This window comes from Gobio gobio (assembly GCF_949357685.1).
Source record: "Gobio gobio genome assembly, chromosome: 25".
NCBI classification, from domain to species: Eukaryota; Metazoa; Chordata; class Actinopteri; order Cypriniformes; family Gobionidae; genus Gobio; species Gobio gobio.
Genome location: NC_137121.1, coordinates 15,182,775 through 15,199,171, shown reverse-complemented (window position 1 = coordinate 15,199,171; position 16,397 = coordinate 15,182,775). Strand labels below are relative to the sequence as shown.

General features: G+C 35.8%; 3 protein-coding genes across 12 annotated transcripts in view; 2 read left to right on the top strand and 1 right to left on the bottom strand.

Annotated features, from left to right (window-relative positions):
* Positions 1 to 5,097, top strand: part of ndrg4 (NDRG family member 4) — a 34,910-nt gene extending 29,813 nt beyond the window's left edge. For 5 of the 10 annotated variants that reach the window (XM_079809995.1, XM_079809999.1, XM_079809997.1 and 2 more), the window contains 2 exons: positions 237 to 275; positions 1,437 to 5,097. In XM_079809995.1, coding sequence (XP_079666121.1) covers positions 237 to 275; positions 1,437 to 1,591 — 194 coding nt within the window. In that variant the 3' untranslated portion in view covers positions 1,592 to 5,097. The remainder of the gene's footprint in view (positions 1 to 236; positions 276 to 1,436) is intronic. The other 5 variants (XM_079809996.1, XM_079810000.1, XM_079809998.1 and 2 more) reach the window with 1 other exon arrangement.
* Positions 5,098 to 5,708: 611 nt separating this feature from the next.
* On the bottom strand, positions 5,709 to 10,202 carry LOC307121745 (olfactomedin-4). The gene is made up of 5 exons (XM_079809489.1): positions 10,075 to 10,202; positions 9,862 to 9,984; positions 9,535 to 9,753; positions 8,253 to 8,406; positions 5,709 to 8,138 (listed from the first exon to the last, which is right to left on the bottom strand). The coding sequence occupies exons 1-5, from the start codon at positions 10,129 to 10,131 to the stop codon at positions 7,309 to 7,311; spliced, it is 1,383 nt and encodes a 460-aa protein (XP_079665615.1). The 5' UTR covers positions 10,132 to 10,202; the 3' UTR covers positions 5,709 to 7,308.
* A 170-nt stretch (positions 10,203 to 10,372) lies between these two features.
* Positions 10,373 to 15,736, top strand: LOC307121747 (olfactomedin-like). Its single transcript, XM_079809491.1, has 5 exons — positions 10,373 to 10,568; positions 12,251 to 12,409; positions 12,491 to 12,703; positions 14,485 to 14,617; positions 14,738 to 15,736. Exons 1-5 carry the CDS (start codon positions 10,398 to 10,400, stop codon positions 15,547 to 15,549), a joined length of 1,488 nt encoding a protein of 495 aa, XP_079665617.1. The 5' UTR covers positions 10,373 to 10,397; the 3' UTR covers positions 15,550 to 15,736.
* The last annotated feature ends 661 nt before the right edge of the window (positions 15,737 to 16,397 follow it).

Genomic DNA, 16,397 nt, shown 5'->3' with positions numbered 1-16,397 from the left:
ATTTTGATCATCAGTGTATTTACTAGCAAACGTTTTAGGGCAAATCAGTTCAAATGATGATTCTTTCTCTGCCAAATGTAAACTGATCCAATATTTTCAGTCTGTCCTTTCTCCCATGTGTGTCTTTATCCCATTTTAAGACAGTTGTGAGTGTATGCATGTGAATAAATGTCTGTGTGGAGGTGCTGTATTTGTTATAATCTGTACTGTATGTGTATTTTCCTGCCCTTTCTCAGTTGCTTATATGAAGGATCGGAGAATGAGTGGGGGGCCAGGTACTTCCTGCTTCCTGTTCACGCCTGCCCTCTTCCTCATGTAGATGACACATGTAGTTCTTCTAATCCCTTGCTTTTTTGATTGGCCTTGATTAATTTTTGTATTTATCCTTCCCAGACTGATATTTCCATTCATTCATTATTTCCTTTATTGATCCGTGATTTTTCCTCTGGAGGAAAAATGTGCTTTGAATGCGCTCTCGAGCTCTCTGCATGGCAGTTATTTGAAAATGATACATCAAAAACAAAATCTTAGACTAAAATATTTGAGTTAAATACATGGCAAATGTTTTTTTTTTTTTAGCTTAGAATTATTTACATTTTTTAATAAAGAAAAATATGCACTCTTTTTCCTGAAATGTCACCTTAAAAAGAGTGTTCTTGGGCTGCAAGATCTTTTATATTTTATATATTTAATATTTTTATAAATATTTTAGTGCTGTCAAGTGATTAATCGCGATTAATGAATTTGTTATGTTTATATATAATATACAGTATATATATAAATTGCAAATATTTCTTAAATATATATACATGTGTGTATTTATATATACATAATAATTATATACAGTACACACACATATTTTGTAAACACAAACGTTTATTTTGGATGCGATTAATGCTTTGACAGCCCTAAAATATTTATATATTTACATTTTAAACATTTATATATATATATTTATGTGATAGTTTCAGATTTATTAGAATGAGTGTCTAGTCAATTACAGTATTTTCTTATTTTCATAATATCTAAACATCCATAAAACAAAACACATTTATTTGAGAAGCAAAAATGCATAAAATATTAAGATATATACATATTCCCTTGGAGAAATATTCAAATGGGATAAGGAAAATGATATCTAAAATGAAAATATGCAAATAAAAATGAGAAACAAGAAAAATACTGATTAAGAAAATGACCTTATGCACTGAAAATAATTGCATTTAGATATAAAGATTATGGTTGGATATTTTTTATTTGGATTTGAGTCATTCTGGTGTATTTGCGGTGGAATGTTATGAGCTTGAGACATTATTCTTGACCAAAAGTTCAAGCATGTCATCCCTGCCTCCTCTGCAACGCATCATACAGCCCGGACGAACTTCCCTGTTGATATGAAATGACTATACATCTCTCTTTCTCTCCTTTCCTCTCAGTGCCTTCGGCCAGTATGACCCGTCTTGCTCGCTCTCGAACAGCTTCTCTGACCAGCGCCGGCTCCGTGGATGGTTCTCGCAACCGCGCATGCACACAGTCAGATAGCAGTGAGGGAGTCGGGCAGGTCAGCCACACCATGGAAGTGTCCTGCTGAACCCTCGTGCACTGTCTCACACGCACACATTTAGAGAGACGTGGCATGGAAGGAGAGCGTGAGAAGAATGAAAGTCTCATACTGCTTTCATTCTTTCTTTCTCAGCCATTTTCTATGTCCCTTCCTCTCAGTCTTTTCAGTGTTAGCCCTCATTATGGAATAGCTCACCCAGAAATGAAAAAACGTCCATTATTTAATCACCCAGACGTCTTCAGAAAACCACATGACTTTATTTCTTTTGTAGATCACAAAATGAGATATGTATGGTGCAAGCTGCTGTTTTCCATATAATGAAAGTGAATGGAAACTTATTTGCAGTGAATAACAACTTTTTATTTTTTCATCAATTGGCTTCAGAAGACCTGACAGGTCATATTCACCACCTTTATGATGCTTGCCCATTGCGCTTTAGGAGCATGACTGCACTTGGTCCCCATCTACTTCCATTGTATGGAAGAGAGCAGCTTGGACATTCTGCTAAACATCTGCTTTCGTGTTCTACAGAATAAGGAAAGACATACATGTTATCATTTTGAGTTGAACTATTCCTTTAACCTGTAAAATGGAGACTTGCTGTCATTTCCCCCTTTCAGAACAGTGTTTGGTTTCCCCTAATTTTGTAACACGGTTACTTAACGCTCAATGTGTCAGTATTTCTACACCCTTTGCTTGCTGCCTCTGGCCTTCACCTTCTCCTAAGACGAAACTACAAGTCCCATCAGCCCCTGCTCAAACTCATTCCTGTCCTATGACAGTCTTTGAGGAGTAACTGATGGATTGGGTCGCAGGTAGAGGGGGTTGGTCCTGAGGAAGAGGACGAAACAAAGCAAGAGAAAGAAGAAGGGAAGTTTCTTAAACCAGAGGGTGATTTTATGAGTGACATTTGTAACCATGTTATGCTCTCCCTCTCAATTAGGAATGAAATCAAAGCGATTGTATAGTTGGAAGAGGGCGAAAAAAATCTCTTAACCAGTAAACAGTAGCTTTCGGCTAATCATCTCAGCTCATTCAGTCATTGGGAGTGTATGCATCACCTCATACTGTAAGAAAGAATAACCTTTTTTCTGCATTACTTGAGCTAAATTTGAATGAATTTGATTGGACTTCTTATTTGAAATGTGTTAATGAAGCATGAAAAACAGTTTTAAATAGTTTTTCTTCATTTAAGTACGAGCAGAAGTTGTATGACTTGACCAATGACTTGCCTTAAAGGGTTTTTACCATGTTAGAGTGCTTAATTTTGCATTTCACTTTAAAAAATTAAAGACGACATACCGTCCCACATAAGTACCCTTTTAGTGTGCACTCGCTGTCATATGAAAGTGGCTTTGCCTGGGATTGGTTCTGTATGATCTCCTTTTTATAGACAATCAGCTTCTGACCCAAACCAAACCGGAACCATCGACTGAGGCAAAGCCTGTGTGATAGGGTTTGCAGTGCGTAAATGGTACGGAATCAAGGCCTCCGGCTTCCCTTACAGCACCCAGCCCCGCACAAAGAATATACCAAAGCTACTGATACAAACGCACACACGAATGCACACATGTACATTATCCGATGAGGGCTGGGCTCTGCAAGGTAACAGAGCTTTTGCACACAAAATTAATGTCTTCACTCACACACAGCTTGCACATAATGACACCGAAGGATTCACATGTATTAGAATGAAGCCATATTCGGTTATTTAAACATGATTGTAACTACAAAGTGCAAGCTTATTTCATAATTTAGATCTGTACGTTCACATGTAGTTATTTTTGTGCTATTTTACGTTCTTGGAAGCGGGAGTCTCGGTAAACTCTTAAAGTTGTTAATGGAAACTACCACAAATACATTTTTTGCATTCAACTCCCATCACTGGCCATCACTCCCTCAGCCGTTGTATTAGGAAACACTCACACAGCAGCATTAACTAGTTTTCTGAAATTGAATGGCAAGTAATATAGCACAAAGTATAGTGTTATAATATTTTTAAATGAAAGTATAAAAAAACTGCTAGATTTGTGCAACGTGCCATCTCAGTCTGGGAAAAAGGTCCATTATTGGAAAAAACGTGTAAAAAAATGTTGGGAAAAAAACACGAATTTACGAAAAATGAATGAAAGAACAAATCAGCCAACAAACAAATAAATGAGCAAATGAAAAATTTAACAAATAAATTAATGAAATGGAATAAAGTTCCAGCGGTGACTGACATGAGCTCAGATCTGATTGGCCGATGCAGCTAACGTGGGACTTGCGAGGGCGGAGCAACCATCGACTTTCCATTCCTCACTCGCTCTTTTCTGTTTTATTGAATGTCAGTTCTCCTGCGGCTTCCTCGAACAGGAAGCACGCGATTACAACTTTTTAGGGGTGTTTCTTGTGTGTTTGTCTGTAAGGGGCGGGGCTTTCTGGAGCGTGTCGCTCCAAGCTCGGAATGTAGGGCAAATCCCACTCCCCAACAAACCCAACCCCCCAAAAACAAGGTGCCCCGCCCCTCACAGACACTTCCAGTCGCCCCCAAAGGGCTATCGACCCAAGCAACGCATCGTGACCGACCTCACTCCGTGCAAAGCTGGGCGCAGTACTGTAGATACTGTACAAAGAGAAAGATGAATGCGTGAAATGGAATAAACAGTGAATGTGAAAAAGGAAAGAGAGGGAGAGATGGAACGAAAGGACACATGGAGGGTGTTCAAAGCGGGAGGGTGAAAGTCAAATGCAAACTATCGACATGTTTCCTCCTAAAGACTGAACGGACAAGCACATGCTCTTCCCCAGTATTGATTTGCATGAGTTTTTGATAATCTCGTGTTTGTGTTGTTTTCCTTGATTTCCTGTCTGAAGTATGCAGACGTTAGCTCTTATTAAGAGATAAAGAGCATGCCCACCTTTCAAAGGTGCATTTTTTCCTGATCCCTGATCTCTGCCCTGGGGCCCTGAATGTATAACGTCCTTTGGAAGTGCTGTACAGTATTGTCGATGTGGCCCCATATCACCTTTACTCGATTTAGGGCTCGCAACAGTTTGACCTGCCACACCTGCCTTCCCTTGCACCCCTTACCTTCTCCATCTATGTTCTACGCTGTAGATACTCGCTGTTTTTAGGGCGTACATCTAAAAATAGGTCCGTACCACTAGCCTTGTCATGTGGAACTGTTATACTTTGGATTTCCCTTGAGTTCTTTTTTTTTATTATAATATAGTAGTTTTTATTTAACCATGTGTTGCATCTCTTCTTGTGAGGATTCAATGAGTATTATTATTAATACTATGATTACAATTATTACGATTAGCCATTGTTTTATATTAAGCAATAAGTTGTTGATGTTTTGATTGTTTCTGGAAGGGGGCTGGTTGTTACAAATATGTCTAAAGATACAGTAGGAGTCACTCTTAACCTGCTTTGCCATAAGACAACTACAAAAATAATGTGTTTATGTACATCTATATACAAGCTGTCACTGTCTGTGTACTAAAAATATGAACGTGCAACAAATAAAATGGATATACAAACAGGATAAGGTCTTTTCTTTTTTGCAGCTTGACTTCCCAGGAAACACACACACACACACACACACACACACACACACACACACACACACACACACACACACACACACACACACACACACACACACACACACACACACACACATCAATACACATAAATATAGTTTTAAAGGGGCTATATGCAACTTTTTCCCCAAAATAAACGTAACAATAGCCTTTTTATTTTACCATTTATGACTCAAACATCTCCTGATGAGCATACTGACACCTTGTCCGCTCACAGTGGGTGCACCTATAAGCCTGTATCCTATTTTTCCTATTTTCTGGCGGGTCGTCTTTTCCCGCGCTGTCTGCGCATGTGACGTCACCACCGCTGCGAGAGCGAGCAGAAAATGAGAGCAGTTCTGTTTTTTGGCCACAGGTGTCAGTTGCGAGTTTAAATTTCAGAAAAACGCATATAGCCCCTTTAAGTTGCTTTTATGGAAGCCACATACGATAAAGACTTATCTTATATCTTATCTTATACTTATCTTATATCTTTTTCAACTTATCTGTTTTTATGTCATAATTTGGCTTATGTCATAATATCATTTGTCTGCAGTATAATCCAGTGCACACATTTCATCAACTTTGCTGTAATTTATTTCAAGAAACAACATTTGCGATACATTTGTGAATTTCTTCACCTCACATTACAAAGCTAAGAATTTAAAGATGTATGCAGTGAAAAACATTCATAGGCTGCATTTCAATTAACATACTTCTATACAGTAAATTGACATACTTAACTGGTGATGGTAAAGCTTTTGAATGTATAAGATCGGACACTAGCAATTGTACATACTACAAAATGTAATAAAATGTACAGTCACACAGGTGTCATTAACTACAATGCACATCAAAAATTAGTACAATACTTGTTGTGTTCATATTGTATTGTAAAACACTTGTGCTGCTAGTGAGGTGGCATATGGTAAGATTATGGACAGGTTTGGTGGTATGGGTAGGTTTAAGGGAGGGTTAAGAGAGGGTTAAGGGGTAAGAGAAGGGTCAACAGGGTAATTGATGTAATTACAGCTATTTTTTCAATGTAACAACATTTCTGTACACAATAAGTGTATTGCATCCAATGGGCACAAAATGTAATTTTCGCCTTTCGCTTATTCAAAACAAAGGCGTAGCTTGACGACGCTTTGATTTCATGAAATCATGGGAGTTGTTGTCTTCACCTCTACAGCCGGTGGAAAAGAATCCGACGAGACTTGGGCAGAAATCAAATTCATGGATGAGCTAACGTATTAAAGATTTAATGTTACTGTAGTATGAAGCAGGGTGGGGCTGAAAGCCGTTGGAGCAGAACGAGGCCGCTGGCGCTATTGCTAATGAGAGACAAGCGCGACACGCGGCTCAAGAGCAGTGGAGCTTGTATTTTGCCGCAGGCGACCGCTTCAGTTTTTTCCCGCTCATGCGTATGTGAGGTAACACAGCGCTGTTTTATCATATTAGATACATTTGAGTGTGTTGAAACTTGTTACTACTCTGTGCATTTGTTTGGCGGCTACTATGAGACACTTGTTGCACACTGCAGATGTTGGGGATGGTAAAACATGTACTCGCTGTATAAGACTAACTGTGTTGAGCTATATAACAATGATTCGTTTTCTGTCGATGAATGTATCCAAACAGTTGCTCACCTGTCTAATAAAACACATAATATATTAAAGCGTCTTTGGTGTTTCCATGGAAAATAAAACTGGATATCGAAGGTAACGCGTGTATGATGTCATTGATGGCGTACTGGTTAAAATTACTTATTTCTCTGGATTTAAACATTCTTGGAAACATTTGGGATAATGCAAGTACACAAGTCTACTGTTTTTTTAATACAGTATTTTAATCCAAAAATCTTACATATTGTGCCTTTAAATGTTAGTACAAAGTAGTTAAAGACACCTAATATAAAGTGGGACCACATTTTACTGATACCACACTCTTTAAAAATAGATTTAATCTAATAAATTTGCAAATGATAGATTAATTTGCATTAGCATTTAACTTAATCATATTAACCATGCAAATCTACAGTACTATCTTTATGTTCTGTACGGTCATTTGCAATGTACTAATTCTAATCTTGCATACTTTATTAGTACAGTATAATTTAGTACAGAGAGTATGTGAAATGGGATGCAGCTATACTCATGTCTCAAATAACCGGAGACTTACTGAAAGATGAGCTCGTAAGTTAGAATGTAGGCATCACTGTAGACATACAGCAGATGATCTCTGGGGTCATAGTTTAGAAACTCAATATTAGCCTGCATCTTCTTAATTTTAATGTTCAGATCAAAGCGCTCTTCTTTTGTTGTGGTGTCGTAAGAGTAAAAGATCTCTTCTGTTTCTTTATCCAGGTAACGAGTAGCATAAAGCACACCGCACACCATGAAGGTGTTTGTGACGGTCCTTTTGTGAAGAGAAGTGGACCATGTTTGGCTCAAAACAGGCGGGTTACTAGTCTCAACTTTACTGATAATCACATTTCCAAAGTTGCTTGTGGTAGCGTATATAACATAGACGCCCGATTCATCTGTGGCAAAATCCATATCTGTATAGGCGTATGTGGTAGCGAGGTGTGCGAATGGAAACTTGCTGTTGTAACCTGCATCATTAGGTAAAGCCACAGTACTGACAGAACGAGTCGTCATGTTGAACTGACAGACGGAGTATGTGTTGTAGCAGTTATAGTAGAGCGCATTGCCGTACATGACCATGTTTGGCCCCTGAATTGTGTTTGTTGTGGGGTTGGAGCTTGATATATATATATCAGTTGGGCCTATACCTAATAAAAGAGTACTCAAGGTACTGTACTGGCGGACAAAGTGGCCAAATACATTACTACTTGACAGCACCACCAGCCAGTACTTGTTCTTGTCTGCTGGAGCAGGATTTGCATCTAGACCCCAAGCACCGAAAGTGTAGGATGCTCCATACACAGTGAGGGAATACGTTCTAGGCCCAGCCACATTGACCACACGACCCAGACCACAGCGGGCTACAAAGATAGAAGAAAAACAGAAATATAAGACTTGAGTGGATTTCTGCTTTTGTTAATAATGAAAATGCTCAGGAAACTCGAGTTAAGGGATTATTGGGCTCTTTAGCGTACCTGGAGGAACTGTTGGAGGTCCTGCTGTAGCCTTGAGCTCATCTTTACACTGATCCAGGTCCCTCTTAACGCGCTGGTTCTCTCTATCTTTCTTTACCACCTGCATGTTGTCAAACTTCTCCAGCTCTTCCATTGCATCTTTCATATCTTGAAGCTTTAAGGAAATATCACATATTATTATTATTTTTTGTGCTGTCAACATTAACGTGTTTAGTAGGTATCGTGCCAGACAGCGCGCCAGAGTTCTCTTTCACTCTTGAACGAACAATAACATCCTCATAAATTAGTTTAAAAAAAAAAGTAAAGAGTTGTGAGAGGAAATGAGACGCGCGTGTGAGATGTGCACTGCAGCAGCGGCTGATCTTAAAGGGACAGCAGCCACTAATGCTGTCTGACATTAATGTTCATCAAAGAACAAAGGTAACATAGAAAATTACTCTTGACTTAGGAACTTTTGTAGCTTTAATAAGGAGTAATCTATATTTAATTTATAATTTATGCAGTGCAGACTGTTTGATAACTTTATTCAATTTTTGTAGCATATATTTTACAGGGCACAAGTAAATATGACATTTATTATGGGTTTATATGAGGATTGTTTTAAGTTCACTTAAATGAAAAGTTGTTATATTTTTGAAGCCTAATACATAAAAAATATATATATATTTCAATTATGCTGTAATGTTGGATGGCTATAATTAATGTTTAAAATTGAAAAACAAAATTAATTGAGACATCAGTAGCAGTGATTCTGGCCTTTAAAGAAGCCATTAAACAAGCATTTAAAATATACTGTCTTTAAGTTGTTTCTACATTAATTTGGAGATTAACTGTGAAATTATTACATTATAAAATATTAAAATGTATAGTAAAAAGTTGTATTAATCGTGATTAATCACAGAAAAAATTTGATTCATCTAGTTTTGTTTAATTGCTTGACAGGACAATTGTTTTTATATGCCATATTGAGTTTTATTTAAAATATTTTTAAATTATGTATTATTATTTTTTATTACTTTATATGTGCTTTCTCTTAAAGGAGCTTGTATTTATTGCATTGCAGTAGTGTTAGTTTTTATTTTATATTTTGTATATTTATTTTACTGATGCTGTGCACAAGTATTATATATATATATATATATACACACACACACACACACACACACACACATCTTTACATTTATGTAAAAAGAAAGTATTACAGAAATAACCAAATAAATAAACAATTAGAAAATAATAATAATAATAATGACAACAACACTTTTTTTGAACAGCAAGTCACCTGAGCTGCGGTCTGTAAACTGAGATGCTGGTAATCTTTGGTGGTCCTGTTGAGTTTGCCGAGGAGGTCCTGAATCTCTGCGATCTCTAACTCAATGATGCGCAGAGACACGGCTCCATAAAGATTCCCGTTATCCTCCTTTTCTAGCAGGATCACGTTGTCCTCTAGTTGCTTGATGCGCTGTTGTAGACCCAGCACAAGTCGGTCTAAGTCTGTCATCTGCAGATATTCACATTTACATAATTCATGTAATTTGATTTAATTTCCTTAAATGATTTAAAATTCAAATGGATGAAATATAACGAGGGGAAAATATATGACATGTACCTTTTCTGAAGTGATGGTCCCAATGCATTGTAAGACAGTGGTCTCTACTTCCATTAGTTTATTCATAGGGAAAGCAGGATCTGAATTTTTTAGATCGCACACACATTCTTTCCCTCTTGCTGACTGTGATGACCAAATGACAGGAAATTTAATTATATAAAACAAGCAAAACATGTAATTTTGTATTAGGAATATATAGAGATTTTTTCTTACCTGAGTGAAAGTTAGAAGAATGAAGATCAACAAAATGAATATATTAGACTGACTCATGTCTGATGGTATAAAGGGGATCCTATAATAAACAGTGTTTGGTAGCAGCAGCAGCAGAGTTTTAAAGCATTGTTGTGAAATAACTTAAAAAAGTGACAGAGACTTCTTCATTTCTTTGGGTGGAACAGTTTGCTGCAATCTTCATCTTATCTTTGTGGACACCTTCAGAAGGTCCATGAGTAATGGAAAATTGTATGGTTTACTGCATTGCCTAATTATGAACTGACAAATTTTCATCATTAGTCTAGCCGCACTGTCTGAATATAATGGTGAAATTGCAGATTTGTTGTAAGATGTGTTTTTTTCTTCCAATGTTCTTTTGTAATACGTTATGTATTTGCAACATCAAAATGTTTGTGTTGTTTAAAGCAGGACTTTTAGCCTTTCTGGGTCATTTGCTCATCATGCTCTCATACCTGTTGGTTCTCACAGTCACAGTAAGTCCCATCTTTATCCGTTTTGGATTTTTTTAATGTCTTATAACTGGAATGTTTGAACTATATATATATATATATATATATATATATATATATATATATATATATATATATATATATATATATATATATATATATATATATATATATATATATATATACAATAAACATATCATTTCTCAAGGTCAATTTTTCAAGGGGACACAAATAATATAGCCAAAATTGTATTTGTAAGGATGTGGCGTTTTGTTGCACTGAAAAAATGATCTAATGTCCGTTTTTCTTTTCTCTGTAATTTTATGGCCAACAACACAAAGCGACAACATTAGTTGTTTAAATATGAGTTAGGTTCACCACCCAGTAATATTAAAATAATTAAATAATCTTGCTTCTTCCACATAGTATTGAACAAAACCTAACACAGCGGTAAATATACAATATTAGCCTAATATCAGTTCACACAGGCTTATCGCCGTGTTAGTTGTAGTGGGTGTTGTAAGTCACTAAAACTAACACAGCGATAAAGCTACCAAATAATCGCTACCATATCAGATTTATGGAAAAATACATCTTCATTATGGTCATCATCCTTTTTTGTCATTGCTAGTTTATTAATAACTCAGCACCGTCTGTTTTAAAGAGAAAAGCATCCCTTCATCCGACGTTTAAAGTGAATAAAATAGCCTTAACAGCAACTCAGGCTCAAAATGTTTCTAAACTTAAAACGCATTTTTCTGCCCCGTTTGCGTTTTTATTGTTTTACTACTTAAATTATTTTAAGTAGGCCTATATATCATTATATAATTTACAATACACAATGTGTTTTTAATGGTATTTTTAGGGGGTGACTGACAACTCTCAGAGGGCCTGTCCTGACCCCCAAGCTATTTACGCCTATGAATGTCAGATAACTTCGATAGAAAGAGGTGTAATGCATTACAATCAACCAATCAGCTGTTAAATTTAGGTAAACCATTAGATAATACCAATTTAGGTCAACCAATTACCAAGAAATGCTTCATTTTGTTCAGTCTGTGGTGTAAAAGGTCGCATTAACAATTAAAGAAAAAACACTTAAGCAAAACATGGTCAGGTCAAAGTGTCTGAATAATTTTGGTCCCAAATTTGTATCAAGTTTACTGATAGTCCACTGTATGAAGAATTTTTGGGTGTAATATGTCACAGTTTACTTTATTTTGCTATCCTCACGATAAATGAACTATAGTGTCCTGCACCCATTACAAGTAAAAAAATATATATATATGATGTCTGAATAATTTTTGGTTTGACTAGCCATATATTGAATAAAATTAATTTGTACTAATATGTTAAATTATCTGTATATGTATTTATATGTTATTATATAAACAAAATATACATATACAGTATTGTTTATTTAAATTTATTTTCTGTACATATTACAGTGGTTATATAATAAATCTCATTATTTGACTCCCAAAAATGATTGAAACTTTAATTAAGGTACAAATTAACAGGGTTATTTTATTTAAATAATGTATTATAATACAATAAATTAAAGTTAATCATAATTGTTTGAACTCAAAATTAATCTCATGCATTAAAAGTCTTCATATAATTGTTTAACTATAATAATTAAAGCCAAATGTTTAATAAAAGGCATTTTATTCAAGAATTGTGTCCACTATCTTGTGTGTAACCAGGCGACTGTCCAGGCTCAGAGATTTCCAGGCGAACAGAATAATGGTTCCTGTGTGTGTAAATTAAGCAGCTCTATCTGGGCTTTCCCCACTGTGAAGTTCGAGGGAGTCGCAAATCAAGTCCAGACCTGTAAGGACAACCTTATAGAGTTTCATAAAAAGGTGAGATCCTTTAAGTCATACTGTAGAATCATTCTTGAAGTAAATAATGTCAGTGAACTCATTTGCTTTGTAAACCTTCAGGTAAAGGACAGAGATGTACAACTGCCAAAGATGGAGCTCACTCTTAAGGACATCACAGCCCGCCTGAAAAAGTTTGAGTATCTGAACACAAAAGGCCTGTACAATGTCCTTCACCTGCGGCAGCTCATGGAGGAACTTGACGAAATTTATTATACTGCCAGTGATGCTCACAAGAAAAGCCCCAGCAAAGAGACAAACAACCTTCTGAAGGAGGTAGATATTTCTTAAAATAGTGAGCAGGTCTCCAAAAAAGGTCCAAACAACATAAAAAAACAACCATAAAAGTATAGTATATAAAACATGTGTCGCTAGCAGTGTTATTTTGATGTATTTTTTAAAATATTTTTAATTAGCTTTAATTTTATATTTTCAGTAATTTTGTTGTGTGCTTTTGTCCTTTATTAGTTATTTTTATTTATTTTTTATTTTAGTTTTATAGCCAAAATTGTCTGCACAACTGAAAAACATACAATTAGACCAAAGCAGGGGACTATCAAAATATATATTTAATTTAACATTTGCCAAGAGAAAAAAAGTGCAAAACAGTGAAAAGTGTCTTAAAAATGCACTCTTTTATAGGCACAATTACAAATTGTTACCAGCTGAGCTTAATCATATAATGTTTTATATATATATATATATATATATATATATATATATATATATATATATATATATATATATATATATATATATATATATATATATATATATATATATATATATATATATATATATATATATTATTATTATTATTATTATTATTTTTTTTTTTTTTTTTTTAATGTATTTTTTTTCTTCACAAATTGGTTTTGGTAATTACTTACCACCTATTGATAAAAGCTCAGATGGTAACAATGTGTAAGTGTGCCTATAAAAGAGTGCTGTTGCTGTTTGTTTCATGAGATTGAAGAAAGCCATGGGCTATAACATCTGCTCTTTGGTCAGTTTTTAAGACACTTTCCACTTTTTTTTCTTGGCAAATGTTAAATTAAAGATAGGCCTATATTTTTGATAGACAATTGCTTTGGTCTAATTGTATGTTTTTCATTGTACGGACAATTTTTGCTCTTTAGTTGACAACTTTTTTTGTTCTACACACCTGAGAACGGTTATTCTTTTTTGTGGGCATACAATATCCTTTTTGATTAATTTTAGTTTTAAGAAATTCTTTAACTGAAACTTATTTCAGTTATTTGCAAACAATACAGTACATAACAAACAATGCACTGCATGAGTCAAAATGATAGATTTTTCTTGTATGCCAAAAATCATTAGGATATTAAGTAAAGATCATGTTCCATGAAGATATTTTGTAAATGTCCTACCGTAAATATATCATTTTGACCCATACAATGTATTGTTGGCTATTGCCACAAATATACCTGTGCGATTTATGACTGGTTTTGTGCTCCCACATATTGTCCTATCCTCATAAGCAATACAACAAGGGAAAGCTTATTTATTTAGCTTTCAGAAGATAAGCTGAACTATAACAAAACTGAAATATAAGCTATATATATATATAGCTTATATTTCAGTTTTGTTATAGTTCAGCTTATCTTCTGAAAGCTAAATAAATAAGCTTTATTTAACTTATTAGTTTTAGTCAACAATAACAATGGTTGCTACAAATCTTCTGAAGCCATATGATAGTTTTGTGTGAGAAAATCATTGTTCATGATAACTGCTGTTTCATGAAGCTCACATTTAGTCTGCATTGGTATCCAAAAATCAGAATTGTCAGAAAATGTCTTCTGATTACGGCTTGCTCCTCATTGAAGTTCCTTGTGTAACCCCTCCTGTTCGAACCGCCCGCTCCAAGATCGTCTCTTGAGATCAGAATAGTGAGGTTTACTCGCACAGCAACTACTAGTTGGCCTTACACTTGTATTGAAATGTATGAAACTGAACAAAAGATTTGTAAAAAAAATGGAAGACAAAAAAAAAAACTGGATTCAAAAACATATTGACAATGTTTCTGTTTCTCTCAGTTGACTAAGGCAAAGAAAGACATCCAGAAGATGTACAAAAGCAATGTCTTCAATCTAGAGACAATGAAAACGAGGCTACGAGACCTCAACAACAGAGCACAGACCTGCAAAACTATACCTGAAGATTTTAGAAGTAAGTACACGACTCTCAGTGAGAAATGTTTTGACAATTATGTTGTGGTCTTACGGGTGTCTTCAACAGCATTGTGAAAATGAGTTTGTTTATGACCAATTCATGTGATTTCACTTGCAGGCACTTGTCATCAGCGTATTATGTCCAGCATAAGTTCTCCAGTTGTCACCAAGCTCAATTCCATCCACAAGTCCTATATCTCAGGTGCTTGGGGAAGGGATGCCAAACTGAACAGCAAGGAACGTTATTGGGAACACTGTCTGGTGAGTGGACACAAGCATGGGAGCACAATCAGGATGTACAACTCGTACGAAGATTTCATGGCCAATAGGAACTACAAAGATGAACCGATAGCACCATCCTACAGCCACACAAATGCTGTTCAGGGCTCTGGCACTATACTGTACGACAATACCGTATTTTACCAATGCTACAGCACAGCTGAAATCTGCAGCTTCAACATTGCGACAAAAGCAACCAAGCGTGTAAAACTAGATGGTGCCGGAATCGACAACAAGTTCCCTTTCTGCTACTACAGCTGCCGTGACTGGACAGACATCGACCTGGAGGCTGACAAAGACGCCGTGTGGGCGATATACGCCACCGAGGAGAACCACGGCAACATTGTTTTGAGTCGCTTAGACCCGCTGGAGCTCAATATCACACATACCTGGAAGACGCATCTCTTTAAGAGGTCCGTCACCAGCACGTTTATGGTGTGCGGGGTCCTGTACGCTACACGCTTTGTTAATACTTACCAAGAAGAGGTGTTTTATGCCTTCGATACAACCACTGGCCAAGAGATAAACACTCTCTCTTTGCCTTTTGAGAAGGTTTCTGCTGGAATAGCCAATCTAAACTACAATCCTGTTGACAGGAAACTTTACATGTATAATGATGCCTATCTGTTAGCATACAACACCTTCAACTGAGTCTTTCATATGAGGCTAAGAAAAGATGCAATACCATATTAGTTTAGGTCAGTCCAAATTGCACAGTATGACAAAACTTTTTTTTTGTGCTATATCATTATGTAACTGAGACTTTTGAAGTGTTTTTGTTACTTTTTTATTACAATAAATGTTCTTAATACAGCTTAATAAATGTGCTTTAAATACAGCACTTCTCTGTCAGTGTCTTTTTAAACTCACCTATAGCTATAAACATGTTTGTCAACAGAATCTTAAAGTAGGCTTTTATTAAGCAAATCAATGAGTGAATTAATTCTCACCCACTGCTTTAAAACAGATATTGGACATGACTAAACTGGCATAAAGTTGGTTGACATTGGATGTTCGATATTTGCAAATTTAGGGACCATCTCTAATGTTACATACGACATTAGTAGGCCTACACACATTTCTTAGTGTCACAGTGAGCCTCTGTGACTTAGGGACTCTTATTGTGCAGATGACTCTTATTCTGACGCAGGACTGAGAACCTGCATACATACACTCCTTATTGTAACATCATGCACACATTATCTGTTTTGCGCCAACTTGAACACCAGTTAACACAGATGTGTTTTTGTCACTGATTGTGTATTGTTTGTTGTTCCTGTCCTCGCCATGCCATTTCTTCTTCAGTTTGACATATGAGTTATACATTTCACTATGTTGATTTATGTATTGTGTTAAGAAGTTAAACAAGACCGGTAATCATGTTAAATGTTTATTGTTTCCATTCCACATACATATTATAAATAGTCATACTTCTGTACTGGAACATTTTCCCATCACAAACAGGCAAAACTCAGTCACAGTAAATGCCACCATTTTGA